The following is a 21,416-nucleotide window of genomic DNA, read 5'->3' on the forward strand; positions in this document are numbered from 1 at the left end:
GTCAAGAAGAGCATGGAGCGAAGTATTTCAGATCCTAAAAGAAAATGACTTCTAACCCAGACTGATATACCCTGAAAAGCTGTCCTTCAAAATGGATGGAGAAATAAGATACTTCCGTGACAAAGAACAGCTGACGAACTTCATAAATACCAAACCAATCTGGAAAAGAATACTGAAACACATTCTAGATACACATAGGAAAAGACTACTAAGCAATATTTACCTCGATATGATAAAGGACATCTATGACATACCAATTAAACAGAATAGAAAGGTAAAGATACAACAGCAGAAAGAAAACATGTCAACAATAAAGCAGTGTAGAACAGCTATAACCATTAATGTAAATGGAATCAATTCATCCATTGAAAGAAACAGACTGGCAGAATGGATTAAGAAACAACATCAAATCAAACTCTGTCCACAAGAAACCCATCTAACCCAAAAGGAAACTCATAGACTGAAAGTCAAAGGATGGAAAACAATACTTCATGCAACAGGAATTTAAAAAATTAGGGGTAACTATTCTATTTGCAGACAATGTGAACTTGAAACCAAGAATAATCCAAAGAGATAAAGAAGGTCACTACATAGTAGTTTGGGGAAAACTTCAAGAGGAAGAGATAACAATCTTAAATATACATGCACCAAATTCCAGAACACCCAGCTATACAAAGCAAATATTAGCAGAAATGAAAAATTAAATAAGTAATAACACAATTATGACAGGAGACCTTAACACACCCTTGGCACTAAGGGAGAGATCAACCAGACAGAAAATCAGCAAACAAATAACAGAACTGAATCATAGCTGTGAACAAATGGATTTGATAAACGTATACAGTGTTCCATTCAACAACATCAGAATACATATTCTTATCAGCCGTACATGGGACATTCTTTAAAAGAGACCATATACTAGCCCATGGAACATATCTAAGTAAATGCAAAGGAGTTGAAATTATCCCATGCATTTTATCAAATCATAGGACAATGAAACTAGAAATTAATGATAAAAGAAATGGCAAGAATCCCCCAAACACATGGAAATTGAATAATACACTCTTGAGCATTCAGTGAGTCACAAAGGAAATTAAAAGAGAAATTAAACAATACCTACAAGCAAATGAAAATATAAATACAACTTACCAGAATCTGTGTGATGCAATGAAAGCAGCCCTCAGAGAAAAATTACACTGAGCTCCCACATCGGGACTATAGAACAAAAACAAGCAACTTGATGCTACACCTCAAACATCTAGAAAAAGAAGAGCAAGTCAAGCTCAAAGCCATAAGAATGGAGTAAATCATAAAAATCAGAGCAGAAATTAATGCAATAGAGACTAAGAAAACAATATAAAGAATCAATGAATCAAAGAGTTGGTTCTTTGAAGGAATAAATAAAATTGATAATCCACTAACCAACCTTTTTTTAAAAAAGGAAAGAAAAAACTCAAATTCATGCAATAAGGAATGAAAAAGGCGAAGTCACTGCAGACTGCAGAAACACAAAAGATCATTAACACCTATTTCAAAAACCTCTACTTTCATAGGTTCGATGACACAGAAGATATAGACAGATTCCTAGAAACATATAAACTACCAAAGCTGGGTCAAGAAGATGTCAAACTGCTGAATAACCCAAATTCAATTAATGAAATTGAAAACATAATTAAGTCCTTACCTACAAAGAAGAGCCCAGGCCCACGTGGATTCACTGTGGAATCCTACAAGAAATACAATGAAGACTTAATGCCAACACTCCTCAAACTCCTCAATGAAATCAAAAGGAAAGCAATTCTTCCCAAGTCATTCCTGGAAGCAACTGTTACCCTACTACCAAAATCTGAGAAGGACCCAACTAAAAAAGATCTTCCTAAAGAACATAGATGCAAAAATCCTTATTAAGATATTGGCAAACAGGATACAGCAAATCATCAAGAAGATTACACACCATGACCAAGTGGGATGCATCCCATCCATGCAGGGATGGTTCAACAAACATAAATCAATAAATGTAATCCTACATATCAATAGAGCCAAAAGTAACAATCACATGATCATTTCTATAGATGCAGAAAAGCTTTTGATAAGATCCAACACTTATCCATGATAAGAATCTTACAGAAAATTGGAATAGATGGTCTTTACATCAGTATGATAAAAGACATCAATGACATACCAAGAGCCAGAATCATATTAAATGGCAAAGAACTGAAGGCCTTTACCTTAAAATCAGGCACAAGACAAGGATGTCCCTCATCACCGCTCCTATTTAACATAGTACTGGAAATACTAGCCAGAGCAATTAGACAAGAGAGAGAAATAAAAGGAGTAAACATAGGAAAAGAGGAAGTTAAATTATCATTATTTGCAGATGACATGATACTCTACACAGAAGACCCCCAAAACTCCATTGAAAGACTTCTAGATATAATAAATAAGTTCAGCAGTGCAGCTGGATACAAAGTCAATACTCAAAAATCAATTGCATTCCTATACACTAACAACAAAATCACAGACAGAGAAATAAGAGAAGCCACACCCTTCACACTGGCATCCAAAAATATGAAATATTTAGGAATTAATCTCACAATACAAGTAAAAGAATTACAGGGAAAATTATAATACCCTGAAAGAAGAAATTGAAGACATCAGAAAATGGGAAGACATCCATTGTTCATGGATAAGAATAAATATTGTGAAAATGATCATTCGCCCAAAAGTGTTATATACAGATGCAATGCAATCCCAATGAAAATACCATTAACAAACCTTACAGATCTAGAGAAATAATGCCTAAAATTCACCTGGAACCAAAAGAGACCTAGAGTAACCAAAGCAGTTTGAAGTAGCAAAGGCAAGACAGGAGGCATCACTATCCCTGACTTGAAGTTATACTACAGAGTTTCTGTAATAAAATCAGCATGGTACTGGAATAAATATGGATCTGAAGATCAATGGAATAGATTATTAGAAGACACAATCATAACTGCAAACACACTCAACCACCTTATCTTTGATAAAGACATGTTCACTGGAAGAATGACAGTCTCTTTAATAAATGGTGCTGGAAAAATGGCTCCTCATATGCCGAAAACTACACCTAGACTCATGCCTATCACCATGTACTAAACTAAAATCTAAATGGATCAAAGATCTGAATATTAAAACAGAAACACTAAATCTGCTGGAAGACAAAAATCTTGAATCTTAGATAAAAATCTTGAAAACATAAGGGTAGGTAGGGAATTCATGAACAGGAATCAAACCACACAAGAAATACTTCCCAGAATCAATAACTGGGATGATGTCCTATTAAAAAGTTTGTGCATGTCAAAAGAAGTCTCCAGCAGAGTGAAAATAAAACCCACAAACTGGGGAAAAAAAATTCTCACTAAACTGTCCCTCAGACAAAGGACTTTTAAAACATATAAAGAATTTTTTTAAAAAAATGAGACCCCTGAAATTCAAAGACCCAATCCAAAAATGGGCATCTGAGATGAATACACGTTCTCAAATGAAGAAATGCAAATGGCAAATAAATACATGAAAAAATATTCATCATCATCAGTCTTTAGAGAAATTCAAATTAAAACAACACTGAGATTCCATCTTACTCCAGAAAGAATGACCAGGATCAAGAAAACTACCAACAACAAATGCTGGAGAGAGTGTGGGGAAAAAGGAACTCTCCTGCACTGCTGGTGGGAGTGTAGACTGGTGCCACCACTGGGGAGATCAGTCTCGACATTCCTCAAAAAGCTGAGATTGGAAGTCCCATTTGACCCAGCTATTTCACTTCTGGGCATATTCCCAGAAGAACTGAAAACACCATTCCACAGTGATATATGTGCACCCATGTTCATAATAGCACAATTTGTAATAGCCATATCTTGGAAACAGTCTAAGTGTCCATCAACTGAGGAATGGATAAAAAAGATGTGGTATTTCTATACAATGGAGTACTACTCAGCTATAAAGAAGGATCACATTGAGATATCTATAAATAAATGGATGCAACTTGAGACCATACTCATAAGCAAAATAAAAACTCATATTTAAATACCATATAGTCTCCCTAATGTAAGACATGGTAAGAGTACAAAAGGATTTATGGTAGTCTTGATTCCCCATTACATTGCTTTGAAGCCTTATAATGTTTTCATTAATTAGTTGGAATGGTTTTATTCTGTTTTGTTTGATTTGATTGTGTGTGATGGTATGAACAGCTATTTTGAAGAAAACAAGACATTATGGCAGCCATTGCACTGATGTAATATCATCTTGTTTTGAAGCCCTACTATGCTTTTGTTCTTATGTTTCCATTGGTTCTATCATGTTGCGTCTTATTGGATTTTAATATATGTGATAGTATAAACAAATTTGCTATAGAAAAAGAGTTAATATCATAGCCATTATTAATTTTCTGTTCTTTGGTTCTGAATGCCCTATAATACTTTTATTCTCCTGAATAGTTTTACACTATTTTGTTATGTTTGATACTATTATATGTGAAGGTATACTCAACTATTTCAAATTTTGGTTGCTACTGTTACTATCCAGTTGTCTTGTAGTGAAGTGCTGTATTGCTTACATTGTTCTGCTCTGACCTGCTTTGTTCTGTCTTCTTTTGTCTTAATCTCTTTAAAATAAAACTTAAAATTGTCAATAAAAAAGGATGCAAACTGGGAACATTGGGTATTGAAACATAAGTAAACAACACATTAAAAGTTGTTTTCTCTTGTGCTTTTTAGCACCTATTTGCAAACACAGACACCAGTACTTACATCTTCAGTGTTTATGTCAAAGCTTTCCAAAATTGGAGAAAAAATGGAGATGATTGTGGGTACATCAAACACAGTAAGCTACTGTATTTCTTTCCAGAGTCATGTGTATTGCTAGATTTACCTGGTTGAAATGTCTTTACATCCTTTATTCCTACTGCTTTCTTCGCAACACAATCTTTTGCTTCCATGGCAGGCTGAATGGGTTTTAAAGTCAAATGCTTAATGAACACTCCACAGCTCCAAAATGTGAAGTTGATTCAGAACACAAATATACAGTCATTACCTTCAAGTGAAGATGTGTGTCAGGTAAATCTAAAAAGGAAAATGAAAAATAATCTATATAAGAAAATATGAGAAAGCCAAACATACATTCTCACAGAGTTAGGATACATGCTTTACTTTGGAAATGAGTTCTTCAGATTTTTGACTTTGCTTTCCCATTGGTCAGATCAATATGAGAGAAAAATTAGAATACAGGTTGAACATGATTTCCAATGTGACATTATTCTTCCAAATGCCATAACTAAACAGGAAGTGAGTATATACCAATCTATACATGTCGGGTGTTGTGAAAAAGTGATTTTGGGATCCATCATGACCCTGAGAGGCTGACTGTCAAAGCTGAAAGAAGAGAACAGCATATAAATTGAACAAACCACATCATCCATTGGTACAGCATTGCACTACACGTAGGTGCTCTCGAGACACCCAGCACAGCAGAGCTCACAAACGGTGTGTCAATGCTATTTATGTTTTAAAAGATGAGGTTTTGTTATGCTGCCCTTAAATTCCTGCAAATGAGTGATCCCTCTCCCTCAAATTTTCAAATAGCTCGAACTGAAAGCATACGCACCATGCCTAGTGAGATTTTTATACACTACTCATCAATATCATTACTCCTTACACAAGCAGGTTTTGTGAAAGTTGGGGACATGGCTGAGGAGAAGCTACGTGGGAATTTCTCAGTGATTTCCACTGATACCGCATTGAAGGAATGAACCAAAGAGTGTCTCTATGTTACTTTTTAAAGGATTTGTGTGAAAAAGCTATTTTATCACAACTTACTTATCTTAAAATGAGTCAATGCTTCTATGTGTACATTAATGTCACTTGAATAATTATCAATTTAACAGAAATCTCTGATGCCTGATAGTTTAGGAGGGGAGGGAAGTACCTACAGTGTAAGGCAAGTCTAGCCCTTGTCCCTGCTTCTAATCATCTCTGCAGCAGCAAGAATCGACTTTGCCATTTGTGAGCACAAACACTGAAGCTGTGAGGAATAAGTGCTCTCATGTTTCATCATTTGTTCCAAAATTATGTTTAGCTTTGTTATTTCCTATTTTCTTCCCCCAATAAATCCCTGTTCCTCTCCCAACTGACCTCTAGTTCGATGGTCTTGATTGTTTCCATTTACTGCTTTTTATGGATTATTCCTACCATTCCTTTCTTTATTTGGCAGAAATGGCAGTAGTATCTTAGAATTACAATTTGTTTTTCATCTCTTTACTCTTTCCCCTTTGGCTAGAAATATTTTCAGAAATAAAAACAAGATTTATGGGATGAGGCTGAGGAGGCATATGATTCCCATTCAGTCTCTGTTCCCAGGAGGGAGCTCTCTAGGGGCACGACCTACCGCAGCAGTCCTGCCCTGGGGGAGTGCTGAGCTGTGGTGGAGCTTAGGACGGGGAGAACAGGTCAGACACTGGGAGCCTCATGCATCTGCTCTGTTACCTTCACTGATACCACTTCATAAGAGTCCAGAAGGGTGGCTTTTCAATTGTTCCACCTCATTGCCTCTTAAATTTGCCTTTGGGGACTTGCAGATCCAGAGTTACATTTGGCTTCTATGTCTTCGCACTTTCTATTTTTATTTCAGTGAAATTGCTGCACTGATCCTTATAAATTGTTTATGGTAGTTATCTTTATTGCTGCTATCAATAGCAATGACTTGGGAAATTACTACTCCTCAGAGACATCTTCAAGTTGTAGCTGACTTTTGAGTGTTGATTCTGTTATAAGATTGTCCTTGTTCAGCAGTCACGGGAAAGATGGTGGATCAGTAAGTAACAAGGTACAGAGCCTCTCTGGGAGAAACAGCTCAGACACTTAGAATTTACCACCATGCAGAAGACTGGGTGAAAGGAAATGGACTCTCAATGACTCAGGAAGAAACTGAGGAAAAAGATTTTTAAAAAAAGAAAAGAAAAATGTGGACAGAAGGCTGGAGCCAGAAGCACGCTCACCAGAGCCAGTCCAACTCACGGGTGTGGCACTCTCACCTGAGCCAGTTGGACTCGCGTGGCAGTGCTCTCACTGGAGCCACAGTTGTGCTGAAGTCAGGGTTTGGTAAGCCCAATGGAGGACAGAGCCAGTGTGGAGACCTGCACTAACCTGCAGTGAGTGCTCAGAATCTGGCCCTCCTGGGAGAGATTAGGTGACCAACCAGATGACATATTGATATTGGGCAGGATGGGCCAGAACAAGGAATGGCAGTGACTTCAGTTGGCTGCTCCCTGCCAAGAGCACATGGGTGGGATCTGACAGGGCTGGGTCATGCCTTTGGCCAGCACCCAATAGCCAGAGTTGAAATTGTCCCTGACATTTTCCTAAACCAGTTCCATCCTCGCTGCACAAACTAATGTGGTGAAGGCCTCCACTGGTTGACTGGCTCAGAGGGTAGGGGCCATCCTACACCACCCCTGCTTGCACCTCAATGACCAACAACAAAATGGAGAAGGCTGCAATCCCTAGCCAGCACACTTCAGAAGAACCATAACCAATAGGAAAGGGGCTGGGACCTTCACGATACACCTGTATTGAGGAAGCAAGATACATAACAAGAGAAAGAAGTAAGAAAAAGCCTCCAGTCAAACCAGGGAATATGGGGGCCAGGAGAGGTATATACCGAACAGATTGAGGGCAGCAAACATGAGATATTTGACATGGTATCAGCTGACATAAAGAAATATCTTCGTGACATTATAGATGAACTGAAAACTGAAATATTAATACAACTACAGTAAGATGTAAGATTAATAAAAGAAATGCTAAGCCCCTCCCAAGAAGACATAGATGGAAAAATGGAGGAACATGAAAAAGGAGAGAAACCTTCATAGAAGACCATAAAATAAAACTAGAATACATGCAACAGAGTCAAAGAGATTACCGGGAAATTTAAAACTACATTGAAAGATAGCAAAATTGCCTGAAGGAAACTAGGGATACATTAACAACACTTGATAGGTTTGCAATGTGTGATTGTGAAAGGAAAGATCTCTTAAAAATAACAAAGAAATAGGCAGTAACAATACAAAGGCTAGAAGACAACAAGAGGATGATCCATAGTTTAAGAATAAAAATGAGTGAAGAAGCAGGGGTAAACACAAAGCAGATACAAAGGCTATTCACAGAAATAATTAAGAAAAACTTCCCAGGCATAGGAAAAGGAGATGATATTCAGCTATTTGAGGCATACAGAACTCCAGCCACCTAAAACAAAACTGAGCTACCACCCAGACATATAATAATCAAGATCCCAGAAATTCATCCCAAGAACAGAATATTGAAAGCTGTCAGAGAAAAGAAATAGATCACCTCTAAAGGAAAACCCATCAAACTCATGACAGACTTCTTGACACAAACCATCAAATCAAGAAGAACTTGAAGTGAATTATTCCAAGCCTTGAAAGAAAATAACCTCCAATCCAGATTGACATACCCTGAAAAACTGTCTCTCAAAATTAATGGAGAAACAAGATGCTTCCATGACAAAGAGGAACTGGGGGAGTTCGTGACCACCAACCCAACCCTACAAAAAATACTGAAGGACATTCTAGAGAGGGAGAAAAAAACCCCAGGATTTCAGGAACAGTGGCAGAGAGGCCTCAATGAATGGGGCAGACAATGGAATGAAGGAGAAAAGTAGACAACCAATAGCAGAAAAATAGCATAGCAGAAATGAGGCAGAGAAGGTTGGCTATAATCTCTAACATAGATGGCCTTGATACACTAACAAAAAGAAACACAGGCAGAGTAGATCAGGAGATAGGGCCCATCGAAAATTTCCTCTGTATGGGAAATATAATTAACGTGAAAGAGGGTTTATGGACCAAAAGTCAAATATGAAAAAACAATGCTCTATGTGACAGGGAACCAGAGAGAAATAGGGGCAGCTCGTCCAGCACCTGAAGATAGCTTGGAAAGACATGACACTTGTGCAGTGGAGAAGAAGCTATAATGAAGCAAAAGTCTTGAGGCTTTTGTACGTGCAGGAAACCAACTTAAGATCAGGCCCAGGGGTAAAAAGTTTCAGAACCACTTGGGTAAATAACAGGTTGCATCCCTAACCTACAAACTAAAGGGAGTTAGTGGGAACCAAAATGTACAATGTAACCCATGAAAGTGAAAGTAAAAGGGAAGGAATTGTCTAAAAAGGAAGGCAGAGGACATTGTTAATAGTGTACCACGATTTAAAATCCACATTGTTCTTATCATTTTGTTTAGTTTGGTTATATTTTATTCCAGCCTGTCTACCTGTAGTAGACTTAATGGCCAGACAGCTACTCCAAAAATAGCAGGATATACCACAGTAACCATCCTTAATTTCCTATTAAATTAATCTGAAGCCCTGTATTACTTATACTGTCTTATTATGACTGATCTTATTTGAATCTGGTTTGTCAGATCACTGTCTCGTCTTGACTGATCTTATTCAAATCTGTTATGATTTGATAGTATCAAGTCTGAGAGTATAGACAACTACACTGAAGATGACAGGATTTACTAGGATACCCACTCTGGTTTGATTATTACCTGCTTTTGAAGTCTTATAATGTCTCCAATGTTTTGTTTTTATTAATATTGTTATATACTGCTATGTTCAATTATACTATGCCTGATGATATAGACAATTCTATTGAAGATAACAAGAGACATCATAGTAACCATTGTAGGTCACCTTGTGTCATGGTTTTATATGACTTTTTCATTTTGTGTTTTTCTAGGAGTTTTTGTTTTGTCTTGTTTTGTTTTTCCCTCCAATACAGAAAGGATAGCTATCCATAGAGAGACTCGTGCATGTGTAGAACTTCTAAACAGTTTATGAGAACTGATTATATAATGCACAATAAAATGAACAACTACTTTGAAGAAAAAGAGACACTAAGGGACCCAGTTCTGATTCTGTAGCATCATGATGTGAAATCCAGCAAATTATTATTCTTTATTCCAAGGGATTTTAGTCTGTTTTGTTTAATTTCAAAATGCATGAAGGAATGGACAGTGATTTTGAAGAGAATGAGGAACACTATGACAGCCATTGTCGATTTCCTTATTGTCTGGTCTTGAAGACGTAAAATGCCTTCACCATCCTGTTTGGATCAGTTTTATACTATGTTGTTTTGTATAAATTCACTGTATGTGAAGATATGGACAAGTATTTGGAAGAAAACAAGAGAAAGTATAACAGGTAGTGAAGATCTACTGATGTCTTGCTTTGAAATGTGTCTCTTACACTGCTTTCTTATGTTTTGTTTTGTTATCTTTTTTTATGCTTAATTTTACTCTGTTTAAAATAAAATTAAGAAAAAAAGATTTATGCTCCCCCTTGACCCTGTTATGTCTTGATCTAGTTCTCAACTTATGGTTCTTCTCCAGATTTCTCTACAGGAAACTTGATATTGGGCCACCTCCAGTGGTCTGAGGATGAGCGGTGTCAGCCTTTCCAGAGAACTTACTACCAATACACTTCCTCAGTCCTTGTGAATCAAATATGTGGTGTAACATGTTCCCCAACAGGGGCTTCATTTCTTCACAAAAGATCTGGCACACACATTCTCTTCCAAATCCTCTTCCCTTCCCTGAGTCTCTTTCAAATCCTCTTCCCTTCCCTTTTTTCCCGTTTTGGAAAGTGGTGCTGACTTCCTCCTCATCATGTCACCCAAATTGAAAATGCACGAATGTCAACCACTTTCTTATGGACTTTTTACTGAGACTATGACTTTGCTGATCTCAAAAAGCATTCCTTTCTTTCTATTTTTTTACTGTCTCATTCTGGATACACTACATGATGAAACAGCAACTCTTTTTAAGTGGTAAAACTGTAAATGGAATTCTGCAACCAGCATTGTGGGAGAAGTAAGTGCATGAACCAAGGTACCAGTGAAACTATGCATATAGCTGACCTTGCTTGTTTATTCTGATCTGTAGTGAATAAAGAAGAGCTCTGCATAATCTAGTACTTCAGTCCTTGATGCCTTTCCAGTGGTAAGAAGACAGGGAAAGTGAAAAACTTCTGCTCTACTTCTCTATCAAGTTTTGCTACTCAATGCTCAATTGATACAATTTCTACACTTCTGCTACCTTGATCTTCCTTCTCTTAAGAATTACTTCATTTCAGGGGCTGGGGATTTAGCTCAGTGGCATAAGTGCCTGCCTTGCAAGCAGGCAGTCGTGAGTTCGATCCCTGGTACCAATAAAAAAGGAAAAAGACCAAAAAAAAAAAAAAAGAATTACTTCATTTTTCCACACTCCATACTTTGTTTTCTTTGTTTACTCCCTGTATTATTGCTTTCGCATTCTTCACTCCTTTCTTTCCTATTAATTTTCTAACTTCCCTCAGACATTAGAATGCCTTGAAATGGTGCTAACAAGGTAGCTCCCTCAGTGACCCTCAAATTAACCTATTACTTAAACTTCAAAGTATATAAAACTTACTACTGATTTACTTCTTTTTTCTTACTATCCAACTCATGGGTAGTTTTTTGACTATTATAATCCAGCAATGCTCTACTTTTAGCTAAATAACTATCAAATAACTTCTCTAAATAAATTACACATATTTCCTACCTTTTGTTTGTGTATTTCCTGCATGTTTTCCTCCATCATCTGCATCCCCAGGAAAAGGATCGACAGGCTGCTGTGGAAGATTCTCAGAGATACTCTGTGAAAATTCATATAGCAGTAATGAGTTACAGAAGCATTTCTTACTCATTTCCAAAGAAACTATCTGATTTTTACCATCTTAAGGCAAGCAGGTTTAATAATGGGAAGCATATACTGAGAACCAAAATGTCTCCCATGTGAACCTTATGACAAGCCCAGCTGCTGTCTCCATATGGGTGCTGACTTTGTAAAGCAGGCATGGAATGCTACAGGAAGGATTCAGAGACAAAATTCTGTCTGACAAACCTATTTCATCCTAGCTTCACAAGAGTCAACAGTACGCTGCACTCTCCAATGAATGTAACATTGAAACATACAGATTTACATGAAGCCATTTTTATGAGTGCATGTTTGTGATATGTAACAATTACACTTGTTTTGGGGAACTGCTACATGAGTTATCATTTCTTGATTACCTTGGTTCCCTTTACACCCTAATATCACTTTCCCTTCCCTGAATAAACAAATTCTTATAAATATACTTGTTATTATTCAGCATTAAGCATTCTATTCACAGAAGTCATGTCACTGTTAAGATACTCGGCCAGTAAGAAACTTCAGAGAGCCATGCTGAGTAAAAACATCATTGCAGGCACTACTTCACTTATGTAAACAAGGATTTGAAAGAAAAGCAATTCTGAGATAATATTTTTACTGATAGAAAAATGTTTGAAAATAAAAATATACTGATAACTTCATGTTATATTCAAGAAATAGCACATGAATATGAGATGTTATATACAACTCTTTCCCAATTAAGAAAAACTTTGAAAAAGTATGAAAAAAGACTGCAACATAAAAACTTTTTTTACAAAGTGCCCCCAATTTACAACATACCGACTTACACATTTTCTTTTCTATCTGTTGCAAAACCGTAAATAACTGTGAGGAAGTAACTGCACTTCCTGCTTCCTGGTCACTGTAGGGTGCTGCAGTGATGGACAGACAGGGCTCATGGTCCTGCCCACAGTGTCCTCCTGGACTTTACTGTGCTGGCTCCTGTTCACTCTTATATTAGCAGCAGTTCACTCTCATTCCCATCTGTACTGAAACCCCCCTCGAAAATTCTTTAACATTTGCAGGGCTAGTGGTGCACACCTGTAATTCCAAACTTTTGGAAGGGTAAGGCATGACAAGCACCAGTTCAAGCCCAGTCTTGGGAATGTGGTTACATAGAAAGACCCTGTCTCAAGTCTAATATGGCTGGTGGTGTAGTGCCATGGGAAGGCCACAGGATGGATTCAAATTAATGAAATAAAAAGTGCTTCTTGTTCATTTGACTGCTCTATCATGATAACATAAGTCTTCACCTAAGATATTCAGTATCTCACTACTTGGTACACAGTGGTACTCTAAAACAGAGATTTATTCAAGTTCACATTTAAAATCTCATCAGGGAAGCCTCAAGCACCAAGCCACTCTCTTCCTATATGCTGTCTCCATCAACAGTTTTACTAAGAGTTTTACCATTTACAAATCAGCAATCTACATGCCTCTCTCATCTTTCTTACTCTTTTCTTCACATTATTATTTTGCTGATCTCATGTTTAGGAAAAAATCTTCAATATTTATTCAGGTAAAACCTTTTATACTTTCAAAGTATTTTTATAATTTTTATCACAAATTTCCTATGACATATAGAAAGCATCACATAAGTAGTAGATCATGTGCCATCTTCATGGTATAATAAGGTCACCAAAAGCCAAATTCATTAAATTATGTTTCCAAGATTTAGCAGTTACTAACAGACAGAATACTAACACATCTTGTGACTTCAACCACCATCCTGGTACCACAATGCAGGAGCTGCATGGAACAAAGACATTAGCCCTTTCCCAAAATGCTCACTCTAGGGCCAGGGATTTAGCTCAGTGGCTGAAGTGCCTCTCTGGCAAGCACAAGGTTGTGAGTTTGAACCCCAGTAACCGAAAAACAAAACAGAACAAACAAAAAATCAAAATGTTCACTCTAACACAATTTGTCATTATTTACATTTTTATCAGTACAAGCATGGCTGCCATAAAGAGACTCACTGCATTCCACATTCAAAATTGGTTTCTGTTTTTTCAAATAATATAACACCAAACTGTGAGTATAACACCATGTATTGACATCTTGAGTCCTTGATTCTATTGAATTACTACGTTCAGATCGACACCAGGAAACCCAAACATATTAACTATTGCAATTATCATTTATTACTCTGTCAAGTAAAAAACTGTAAAAATTATGATCCAAACATTTTGTCTGAATCTCAGCAGAATTTTCACCCATTGGCCATAGACTGACTGGGAAGAATTCCTCAGTTTTTGCTCAGCTTAGTTTCAGAATCCAAGCTGATTGCTTATGACATGTTGCTCCTAGTTTTTAACTGCACTGGCTTCCTTAAATGAATCTTACACAGGTAGCAAAGGTGTGCTCAGACTCCATTCATTTATTCCTTCACCTGCAGTACAAAGGATTCAGCACAGGGCAATTGCATTCATCTATGAACCCAGTGGCATTAACTCTTTGAGACATAATCATACTAAACAGCTAAGCCACACAGGAAATTAGGAACTGTGGTTAAAAACTGTAAGGAAAAATTTCTTACAGGTATATGAACAGGTGAGAAAGTATAGTCAAATTTTCCCATTATATTTCAACCTCAACCAATATTTATTTCAAAAATAATTACAGGCAATACCTCAGAATCCCAAGGAGATTCATCATCTGTCTGTGCTTCCAGTGGCAACACAGTATCTATAAAATGTAGTCACAGACACATTAGTTATATTCACTACAATAAATTTTACTCATGTATGCAAATCCATCTGCATTCATGAATATTTCACTAAGATACAAGTCAATGTGAAAAGAATTTCAGAAACAGGTTCAGAAATATGTTGGTGGAAGAAAAATAAGACAATAAAATTTTAAAAGAAATGGATATTATGTTTTGGATCTACACACATTTGAAAATAATAGCATATGAACAAGAACGATTTTCATAGCTAGTCACTAACTTACCAGTTTGAGGAGTTTTCTTCTCTTCATCCACATTAGTCACATTTTTGGCTGTTTGCTCTTCTTGTGTTTTTACAAGAACAAACTTACCGTTTTCCAGCCATATAATTTTTGGCCTTTCTGCTTCTTTCTAACAAAAAAAAGGCAGAACAAAAACAAAAATAGCATTACAAAGCATGCAATTGCCCAGTGACCCACTCAGCATAATGGAAACAATCGCGGGAAAAAATTTATCAAATCACAGTGACTACTCTGGGAAAAGCTGAAAACAGAAAGCACATTCTGCTCTGCATGGAAGTAGATGCAGATACATGAACACAAATGAAAACAGTGAAATGTGTTTCATTTATTCTACAAATGAGGTACAAAGATACACATCCAAATCAAGTACAATCAGTTCTATCTGGGAAGCTCAGGAAAGGCCATTTCTTTTGAAAGGGAGAGAAAGCACACAGGAAGGCTGTCTAGGGAAGTCAAATTATCACATTTACATTTAAACCTCAACCAATACTTATTTCAAAAATAATTACAAGTGATAGGCAACACCTCCAAATTCAAGAATACCATTTCATTTAAAGAACAAATGAAATACCTCAGAATTCAAAAAGGGACACCAGAAACAAAAGGATGAGGCATGAAACAATGCAGCAAAAGAGGGCTGCCCAAGGAAGATGATACAACTAGAATAGTTTCCAGAAGGGCACAAACAGATAAAAAGGAGCAGCAAGGGGAACCACACAAGACTCATCTCAGGCTGGAATGGGAACTTTTCCTTTGTGAAAAGGGAATCTGCAGATTCTTGGCAGCAGTGTAAGATCAATGCCAGAGTTTAATGGGCAGCAGAACATAAAAGAATATAATGTCTACATGATGGGTGAGAAAATGAGTCTAGAAATGAAAAACAGTTCTCAGAATGTAAAGAGTAAGAAAGACTCGATAGTCATCAGAAGAGTGGCTGGGGCCAGGAATTCTCAGCTTCAGAGGTCTGGAGCCATCCAATATCATCGCGGAAAGGTCACAGTCAAGGCCTGCAGAAAGACATCAAGCTGGAGGCCTGGGACTGCAGACACATTGTAGGAGGAGGGGAGAAGATGACCTCACTCAGGAAATCATATCAGTTCAAAAGGTGAAGTATTTGTAGAATACAGCAAACTGAGGTAGTAATGCTAACTATGCTATCCATGGTTCTGAAATTCCTCAAATGAAATCAAGGAGATGCCATTTTTCAATGATATACACTAACTTTTTTTCAGGAAATGAGCATAAACTTTTATTGATATATGTAAATGCTGACTTCTGGGACACTACATAAATATGATTTTAAAATTTAATCATAAGATTTAACACTAAAATATCCATTGAAGATTTTGCCAAAGATTCCTGTTCAAAGAAAAATCTTCCAGGATTTAATGAAATGGAGGCCTGCTGATGTGCACCTGTGTCCTGTGCTAATAGGGCAGCTGAGGTACGATGGTTCCTGAAGCCAGGAGTTAGAAGCCCAACTGATAAGTATAACCAGGTCCATTCTCAAAAAGGGAAACATATTGTAAATTATAGAAGGGAAATGGTGATATATTTACAGAATAAGGTATTTTTGCATACTACTATAACATGAGGGAGAAATGTAAAACCTTATTTAAAAATTCCTATTCTCCCAATAAATGGCATATCCCAATACTTCTAATTTTCTATTTATACCATATGCAATGACAGTTACAAATGGAAGAAAGGTTGCATGCTATTTACCACTACCTGAGAACTGAAGCATTTATAGTAGAGAGAGAAGAAAACACAGTATGTTCCATGAGTTTTTCATTCAGAGAAACAACTGCTAATCAGGATTCTATAGAAAAATTACACTTTGAAAAGATGCACCTAGTAAACATGGAGCTGGCTAAAAGAAAAGATTAATAAATTTTAAGATGACATTCTAACCTATGTTCAGAGTTAAAGGATACTACAATGTACTGTGTGTATCATACCTATTCATTCCTCTGATTTGTTTCCTTATTTGACATAACATTAAACATAACCTGAAATTATATATCCTAAGCACAGTAAGGAAATATACACTTTAGGGCATATTTTTAGAAACTCAATGTACTTATTTATTACATAAATCATGCATACATTACTTGAAAAATTCTACTAGGTAGAAATCCATTCATTAACATTCAAATGGTATTAAAATGCCTCTTAATACAAAACACCGCACTGCAGGTCTTCAGAATTCACACAACATCTTTCTAATCTCCAGAAACTCACAGTACTGCGGGAGTTTTAAATGAATATTTGGAAGTACAAAAACTTCTGAAACTTGAAATGTCAGAATGAGATTTGGACACTTCAACTGTATATTTTAAAAACTATAATGCTTACAATTACTTAATCATTACCACTTGCTTTTTTAGACCATCTAGCTCTAGGACTGGTCATTATTTTGACCACAACAAGTATTCTTCAAAAAGATGAAAAATTTTAAAAATGTTATCCTCTTAATGGAGGAATCACTTAGAAAACAAGGTGCAGGCAGGTGTAGTAGCACATTCAACCCAGCACTGAAGGTGAAGCTAAAGATCCCAAATTCCAGTCCTGATTAAAAAACAAATTCAATTAATTAAAAAAAATGAGGACCAGGGGTAGACCTTCTTGCACAGGCCCTGTGATCAACTCCCAGGAACAAAAGAAATAAAATAGCAACAATGAAAATCCTGCACTTCTAAAGTTTGAAGACACAGATACAGATAACTTTGATGAAACATTTTAAATTTCTAAGCTGTCACAGTTTCCAATATTATTTTAGTCCAACAACAGAACCAATAAAGGCAACAGAAAAGCTCTCATAAAAACTGTATGACAGTAAAATAAAATATACTTAAAGGAAAAAATGTTTTATCTCTAAGTTGCTCAAATGAAGGCACCAAAGTTCCCTGATTATTGAAAGGACTAATAAGATCATAAAATATTTATATAGGTATGAGTGCTATGAAGATCTTGGTAGTAAGATTTTCAAGCCATGGCAAGGTCCACTTATCCAAATGATCCTTGACCAAATTTTGTATTTCCGCCATCATGGCAAAGGTTTGACAGACACAATTTTCCTGTCACTGTATGTTTTCTAACCCATTAGTTTTTTCAGTCACAAATACTTCAAAGTATGTACCAGTTATTTACCAAAGGGGTGGAAATTCTTTTTGACTAGGCATAGTTCTCTAAAATGAACTTCGCGGATCAATGTTCCATATAAATTCAGGGTAGCTACACCACTGTTAAATTTGAAGACTAAGTGCAATACAATGCAAAACTAAGAGGAAGAAAACTAACATTACGAAAGAGACTTACCTTGTTATCCAGAAGAAAGTCAGTGTCATCTGATTTAGGCCAGAAATTAACAAGACTGTGTTTGCTGGAAGAGCTGGGGAGCAAAAACACACAATAGCAGTGGGTGAGTTTCATTCTTTAAAAACTGGTGAAAGCTTGGCTATCTGTGTATCAAATGATGGTTCGTGGTTGACACAACTAAAATTTGACTTGTAGTTTTGAAATATTTTAGATGTTTCCTTCTGTCTTCACTTATTCCAATCTACAAAACACTCAGCATAGTCTCACTTTCACTCCCAAAGTGTGACAGCCAAGAGACCAGCACAGTCTAAAAGTCATTTCTCTTTACAAATTGCCTCCTCTGAAGGCTGACGTGAAAATGCAATCAATGGCCAACAAAAGTTGTTACCTGGACTCAAAAATGCCTGGTAACCTCAAGGTGAAAAGATTCACCGTCCCCTTTCCCTGGTCTGTCTCTGTTTCAATGACTAATCTGGTTGTGATGGTTTTGGTTTAAAGTGTCCCCTTTAGTGGGAAGGTGTTTGGACCATGGGGACCCTATACTCAGCATGCCCTCATCCATCTGCAAGTTCAGTAGCTCACTGTGCCCTTAGCAGGTTGGGTCTGCTCTGAGGCAGACCACTGGGTCCTGACCTGGATGGGTGAATTCTCACCCCTGGTTCTTCAGCCCTCTCACTGCTCCTGCCTGCAGGAGCTTTCCTCTACCTTGTCTCCCTGCTAAGGAATTTCTTCCTTGGAGCCTGAACTGAGTCAAAATAAATCTTTCCTCCTTTAAAACACTGGGGTTGAGCAATTTCCCCCATTAATGCAAAAGTTAGTGAAAGTCAGTATGATGCTAAGTAACTCTGGAATGGCAGTCTTTTTCTACTATCAAAGCCCCTTACAGTAAGACAACTCTGTTTCTTCCCTTTACCATAAAAACAGGACATTGAACTATAAAAATATCTGAAGGTTAAAAGTATGGAAATCAAAGAAAAAAATGTGTATGTGAGTTGATAAATCTCTTCCCAGGGAAATTAAACTATTAAAAATTATAAAATCCAATTATTTTTCCTGTATGGCTTTGCTTTTTTCACCTACACATAAATTGGTGAAACTTTCACAGACACACTGACATTCAAGCAGGATCTAGCTGGAAAATCAGCCCTGGTAGCTGCTCCTCTGTTATCCTAAGTCTAATCTAAAGTCCTTCTGAAAGGGCTCCTACTCCTGGGCTGCTCAATGGAGGGCTCCACAAGAGTCTTCACCTAAACTTTTCAGTCTATGAAGACATAGATTCCTGCAACAAGGATGAACTCAAGTAAGCAACAGTAGCTGTTCCTGAAAAGAAAGCTATTTGTGTCACAATCACCTACCCTCAGCAGAAGCAAGGTACTGATAATCAAATGGGCACGTCTGACTTCCAGGCCTACCTTCCATCTACAGGAAGCACATCAGCCAATGGAGTAAAGAGGTGGAGGTGAGAGACATCTGTCCTGGGTCACAGGCCCATGAAGTTCAGCAACTTATGGTTCCCAGTGGACTTTGGGGCCTGAGCCACCCTACATGAACTGAGAAGGAAGGTGGCCATGGGACATTCCTCCCTGCTCTAGAGACTTCCCAATGGCTCACATTACCCTAAGCAATCCAACACCAATCTTCAAGTTTCTCAGTTTCTCCAACTGAACAAAAGGGCAACAATCTTTTCAGGTATCTTTAAACCTTCACTTTTAATATGCCTTTTGAAACAATGCTCACTAATTTGGGCTTCAATTTCTGTATTATCTTTATTAAACTTGTGACAAACCTCAACTTTCTGATTTCTAATACCCAAGTCTTGCCCAATTCGACGCTGCTCTTCAAACTTGCCTTCCCTCATGAATTCTACTGTCATGCTCTCCCACTGGGCATGCTAGACCTGCTCCTCTCTTCTGCTATGGAAACTCTCACAGAAGGAGACATGAGGAAGTGTATTAGTCTCAGCAACGATAGAACCTGATTTCAATTTCATTTTTACCATGAACTATATTCAGATAAGTCACTTTAATATCATTGTGCTTCAAATTCTCTAGGATACAACCATGTGGCTAGAATGTTAAGCAGGTTGAGGCAATAGAAGGTATTTTTATTGGTCTCTTAGATTCCTTAGAACCTGAAAGTCTACTTATTTTTTACTCTGCTTAAGGAACAATAAGAAATACTAAGCAGCATAAGCACTTGCCTTGCAAGCATGCAGTCGTGAGATTTGATTTCTGGTACTAAAAAAAAAAAATACTAAGGCAGCAGAAATAAAAAAAAATACCAAGTAGAAGAAAAATTTTTTAAAAAGTCAAGAAAATATTTTACTTAAGAGGAAAAAAAATCATAGAACTAGGCAATAGTAATAGCCTGAAAGGAAAACCAAACTGGGAAATTGGTGAATAGACACATGCATTAAAAATGTCATTGCAATAAACCCTCAACATAAATAATATAAGATGATTTACATAAAGATAGTCTTAACTACCACATCTCCCCTAAGTTCTATAGTGGTAAAAACAAGAAACTGGCTATCAATTCAATCATTATCTTTAGAATAAACTCACCAACTTCTCAGGAAAACTAAGCAGACTTGACATGTCCCTTATGGTGACTTTCTACATTGATCTTAAATGACCTGCATTTGGATCCCAGCACTGCAGAGGGCAATGGAAGGCATCTGGGAGCCAGGCAGGCTAACAGTCAACACATGGGTCAGTTACTTCTTAATTATGAGACCATGGACCATTTAAATAACCCCCATTCATAACAGCAGCCAAATTAATAAAACTGGATTAAAACAGTACAGGTACTTTGTCTGGCCTGGAACAGAACACTAAAAAACATTATTTTCTTTTTCTGCACTCACTAATTAGTCACTGTATGATATTTAAAAACCTGTAAATTCTTACCTGGTTAGAGATTCATCTTCAGAAATAGCAGGTGCTATTAAAGAAAAAGGTAAAATATATTTTGAATTAACAAAAATATAAACTATTAAAGTATAACTCTGATGTTTTGACACAAAATAGTCTTTTGGGCTACATCTGTAGCCCATTCTACAATCAGTATTAATTATGCTATTGATATGCAATGCAATAAGAAATCTCACTTCCTATTTTTTATTTAAGAAATGCAGGGAAGAAGAGAATTTACCTACATTTGATAGCTAAATGAGCAATAGTGCTGTGCACAATCACATCCTACCTAAAGGTATTATATTGACAGAAATGGTACCATTAGCAGTATCGCTGGCATAAGCTGACATGGCAAACAAAGAGCATGACTTTCCTAGAGTAGTGGCACTAGGAACGATCATAAAAGATACACTTATTTTCT

General features: G+C 36.9%; 1 protein-coding gene across 19 annotated transcripts in view; it reads right to left on the bottom strand.

Moving 5' to 3' along the window:
* LOC106025983 (ankyrin repeat domain-containing protein 26-like) overlaps positions 1–21,150 on the bottom strand; it is a 162,102-nt gene extending 140,952 nt beyond the window's left edge. For 18 of the 19 annotated variants that reach the window (XR_010049031.1, XR_010049027.1, XR_010049030.1 and 15 more), the window contains exons 1-7: positions 20,990–21,150; positions 18,081–18,153; positions 14,742–14,868; positions 14,419–14,474; positions 11,637–11,730; positions 5,074–5,102; positions 4,912–4,984 (exon numbers count right to left, since the gene is read on the bottom strand). Coding sequence is in view for 14 of the 19 variants with exons in the window: in XM_063254129.1 (XP_063110199.1) it covers positions 4,912–4,984; positions 5,074–5,102; positions 11,637–11,730; positions 14,419–14,474; positions 14,742–14,868; positions 18,081–18,153; positions 20,990–21,135 (598 nt within the window). In the remaining 5 variants the exon portion in view is untranslated. The remainder of the gene's footprint in view (positions 1–4,911; positions 4,985–5,073; positions 5,103–11,636; positions 11,731–14,418; positions 14,475–14,741; positions 14,869–18,080; positions 18,154–20,989) is intronic. The other variant, XM_063254126.1, reaches the window with a different exon arrangement.
* Positions 21,151–21,416: the final 266 nt, after the last annotated feature.

The sequence above is a fragment of the Cavia porcellus genome, unplaced genomic scaffold (genome assembly GCF_034190915.1).
Source record: "Cavia porcellus strain 051 isolate PalLab524CR breed Dunkin Hartley unplaced genomic scaffold, mCavPor4.1 scaffold_8, whole genome shotgun sequence".
In the NCBI taxonomy this organism is placed as follows: domain Eukaryota; kingdom Metazoa; phylum Chordata; class Mammalia; order Rodentia; family Caviidae; genus Cavia; species Cavia porcellus.